Source organism: Otolemur garnettii, unplaced genomic scaffold, assembly GCF_000181295.1.
Source record: "Otolemur garnettii isolate 467f Iridium unplaced genomic scaffold, OtoGar3 scaffold00025, whole genome shotgun sequence".
NCBI lineage: Eukaryota > Metazoa > Chordata > Mammalia > Primates > Galagidae > Otolemur > Otolemur garnettii.
In genome coordinates this window covers 2,692,175-2,696,266 of record NW_003852420.1, presented here as the reverse complement: position 1 = coordinate 2,696,266, position 4,092 = coordinate 2,692,175, and the positions used below count along the sequence as shown (strand labels likewise).

The 4,092-nt window shown below is 42.5% G+C and overlaps 1 protein-coding gene across 1 annotated transcript in view; it reads left to right on the top strand.

The window, feature by feature from the left end:
• Positions 1-4,092, top strand: part of SPTLC3 (serine palmitoyltransferase long chain base subunit 3) — a 173,744-nt gene that overhangs the window by 132,961 nt on the left and 36,691 nt on the right. Inside the window, exon 9 of the mRNA XM_003788010.1 lies at positions 2,905-3,031. Within this exon, the coding sequence (XP_003788058.1) occupies positions 2,905-3,031 (127 nt within the window). The remainder of the gene's footprint in view (positions 1-2,904; positions 3,032-4,092) is intronic.

The window sequence follows — 4,092 nt, the reverse complement described above, 5'->3', positions numbered from 1 at the left end:
TAAGTGGCAAAGCCAGGATTTGAACCCAATCAACAGAGTTCCTTTCAGAGGCTATAACTCCTGGGTTTCACCTCCCCAGAAACACAAGCTTCTTCCTCTGCCTCCCAATTTTTTGCCCATAAAATGCCATTCCTTTTCCTCATTTTAGCACATGTCCATGCCTTTCCACTCATCTTCATCTGTCCACATCTACTTCAGCTTAAGATCATGCCCTTGTTACACTCCCTTCCCAACACAAGTCCCTCTGGGCCTCCATCATCCCTGTCCAGTCCCTGTAATCCACCTTCTCTGTTCTTGGCTTCCCCAGAATCCTGTGGGGAAGCAAAGCTCTCAGTATAGAAAAAAATCTCTGCTGTTGTTTGCTAGGATTAAGAAATGAAGCTGTGAGGGACAGGCTGGCTGTAGCTACTCAGGAAAATGACCACTACTCTCTCTGAGATGCCCCAGCTCCTCCAAAGTGAAATTCCTGGATGCCATGTGGCTCATGCCTTAAGCCAACCAGTGTCACACATGCCCTCCTCAAATATGGGGAAAACACAGCTAGGTGTTTTTATGGATTCACCAAATAAAAAATAGGCCAAAGCTTAATTTTAGTTATATGAATGGATAATGGATGCCAGGGATGCCCACACACATCTAGAACACAGCCCAGAGAAAGTCCTTGGAACATTCACTGGGAGGAAAGATGGAAGGAGAAAAAGAGAGAAGAAAACAGGAAGGAAGGAAGGAAGGGAGGGAGGGAAATGCTGTGTTTAGTAAGGAAAAGAGAAGAAAAAGATTTAAATGGAGAGTTTGAAATGAAAAGAGAAAGATAGGGAACCAGAGTAGAAGTGAGAAAACTAGAGGAAAGGGAGAAACAAAGAATCAGAAGGAATTAACAGTTCAAAGTGAAGAAGAGGAAGAAAGGAAGTCAGAGAAGAAGGAAGAGTGGAAGTAAGAGAGGATTCAGAATGAAAGACATATTGGAGAGGCAAGAAGGTCCTGGATCCCCCCATGGGCCAGATAGAGCCATCACATCTGTAATTTAACCTTCACCAACCCCCTGTGAGGCAAGCCATACACTTTACTGAGGAAGAAAAACTGTTTAAAATGCTATAATTTAACCTTCACCAACCCCCTGTGGCCATACACTTTATGAGAAACATAAACAGTCCCAGGCTTATGGATGTGACTGATGATGGAGGTTTAGGAAGATGTGGACCTGCCCCCCAAAAGAAGCTTTCAACTCCCAAGAGCTCCTCCCAATTCACCACCATGAGGAACAATCGGAGAAGACACTTAAGTAGGATTCTAAACTGTGGTGTTATCCTAAGGAAAAGGTGGCTGATCCTTGAAAGACCCCACTGCTAATGCAGAGAGCTGTCATTGGCCCACTAGCTTTTCTGCAGGACATCTTGAGAGTCCCAGGCCATAAGCCAGTATAGGTGACCTGACAGATGGTCTGCACAGCCAAGGTTGAGCACATACAGATGCCAGCTCTGAGATCCTCCCCACAATGGCATTAGGTTATTGGGGCTTCTTGGGGCTTTCAACAAGCCTACCTGGGGCCTGACAGTTGGCCTTGGGTGTAAGGCATGCAGGTGAAAAATGTTCCTACTATGGAAGACCAGCATTCTGCAGTGTCTTAGCACTCCAAAGAGCATTACACAAAAATTCCAATAGTTCTCTACTGCCCAGAGCATATGCAGGGCTTATTGGGTCCTAACCTAAAGCTTAATTTGATTTCCCACTAATCTTTTCTCAGTCTGTTCCTTGCTGTGCCCTGAACATGCTGTATCAGTTAGTTTTTGCTGTGTAATAAGACTCCCTAAAACATTGTGTATAAAATACTACCATGTATTCAGTTCACAATTCTACACATCAACAATGTGGTCTGAGCTCAGCTAAGAAGTTCTATTGGTGTCAGTTGGACTTGCTCTTGTGTGAAAAACATTTACTGGGTCAAGTAGGGTACTGGTTGGCCTGGGATGGCCTCAGCTAGGATGGCACTTCTTTACTTCGTGTGGCTGTCATTGTCTGGTGAGCCAGCCCAGTTCACATGGCAGCTTCAGAGTTATGAGAGAACCACAACACTCAAGCCTTTTTGAGGTACAGGTTCAGAACTAGCACACCATCACCACTGCCACATTCTACTGCTCATAGCAAGTACATCCCAAGGCCACGCCCGATTTTTGCATATTTTCGTGGAGAATGCTACAAAGTTGGATTGCACAGGGAATGAAAGAATTACAGCCACTTTTTACAATCTACCACGCATGCCTTCTGCTTTCATACCTCTGTACCATTGTTCAACTTCTCTCTTTTACTACATGTTCCAGGCAAGTTTTCCTTTTCTCTTTATTTGTCTTCATTTTTCAAAGTTTAATCAATCCAGTCTCATCACTGAAACTTCCCAATCTACTCTAGCTAGTGGGATCCTCTCTCTTTCCTCTGCATCTTGTAGCCTCATTTCTATACTAGTTTGCATGTACTATTGCTTTTCCTACCATTACTTGGCCATGAGCACAGTCATCTGTAATATTCTCAAGGGCAAGGACCATGTCCCATATCCTTTGGACATACCTGACCTCTAAGGCAGTGCTTGCACATGGTATACTCAACAAACGCTTTCAAAGTCACCCTTTTTCCTTCACATATCTGGATTTACCTTTATTGTTCAACTCCAAACTTGCAGAATTCCACTTTTATACATATAGCTTCTAGGTTTTTTTGAGGGAGAGGCCAAGAAGAATAAAATAGAAAAAATAGTTCAGTGACACCCCCTAAAAGTCACACCATACTCATCTCTTCAGCTGTGAATTCAAATGTCTTTTGCTATGATGGATGGGTGCAGGCCAAGATGTAATTCTCACCAACACTGAGATTTATTTGCTTTCTTTTTTGGGTTTCTTCCCTTCATTTAAGGACCTTGTGGATTACTTACGGGTTCATTCGCATAGTGCTGTTTACGCTGCATCCATGAGCCCCCCTGTAGCAGAGCAAATCATCAGAGCAATGAAATTGATCATGGGACTGGATGGAACCACACAAGGTAAGAGGGGCTGCAGAGAGCACCAGGCCCAGAAACTCCTCTCTTAGACCTGTCTCTCTTCTGCCCAATCTCCACCCCTTGTCATATACACACCCTTCTCTTATTTATAAATCAGGTCAGAGCACTAAAACTACTGTTAGCATACATGCAAATTATTCATTAAAGCAAAGAAAACTTTCTGATTAACCTCATTGTTTTCAAATTTGGATAATATTGTGTGATTATGTTAAAAAGAATCAAACACTGTGTATATGTGTGTGTGTCCGTGTGTGTGTGCGGTTTCCTTGGGACTGTCACTGTGTCTCCCTGAGACCAAAGTAGTCAATTTAATTTTTGACTTTTTAAAATTCTCTTATTTCTTTTATGATCAGATATTGGGTAGAAGAAAGCCACCACTGGCCATTTGAGGATATATGAACAAAACACACACACAATAATTTTCCAGCTATTTCTCTGCCAGTGAGTCACCACAGCTAAATTGTGCTACTTTTTGCTTGACGCAAATGAACTTCATCTTCCTTTAGAAAAATTGTTTCTTTAAAACCTTCTTGAACTCTCCGTGTGTCTCTCAGAGATGGTTTATAGATTTTTTACTACATATCACACACTGGTAGTGATACAGTGAACAAGGGAAGCTATCGATGACATTTATGGAAGTAGCCATTTGTAATGGCCCCGGAACTGGCCACTGGGCAACATAATCCACATGCCCCACCCACATTAATGGACTAAACTACATGGTTTAATGCAACCTTCCAAGCCTACTATTTCAGTAGAAGTATGAGGAAATCTTTAAAGCAGCAGAATACTTGACTATATTAACATATTTTACCAGAAGCCTCCTATATGATACAGACAAGAACAAAGCTGATATAGCAGAAGTTGTACCTTCACTTGCCTACATGGTGATAGCCCCTGGGCCCTATTCCACCACAGGACACTTGTTTCAAAAACAAAATTTTCTTTTTCACTACAGTAGGAAAATGGCCTGCAGAAGGAGGTTTTTTCCTCCCCTCCATATAAAATGCAGTGATTGGTTGATCTCCAAGGTTGCTTCCTGG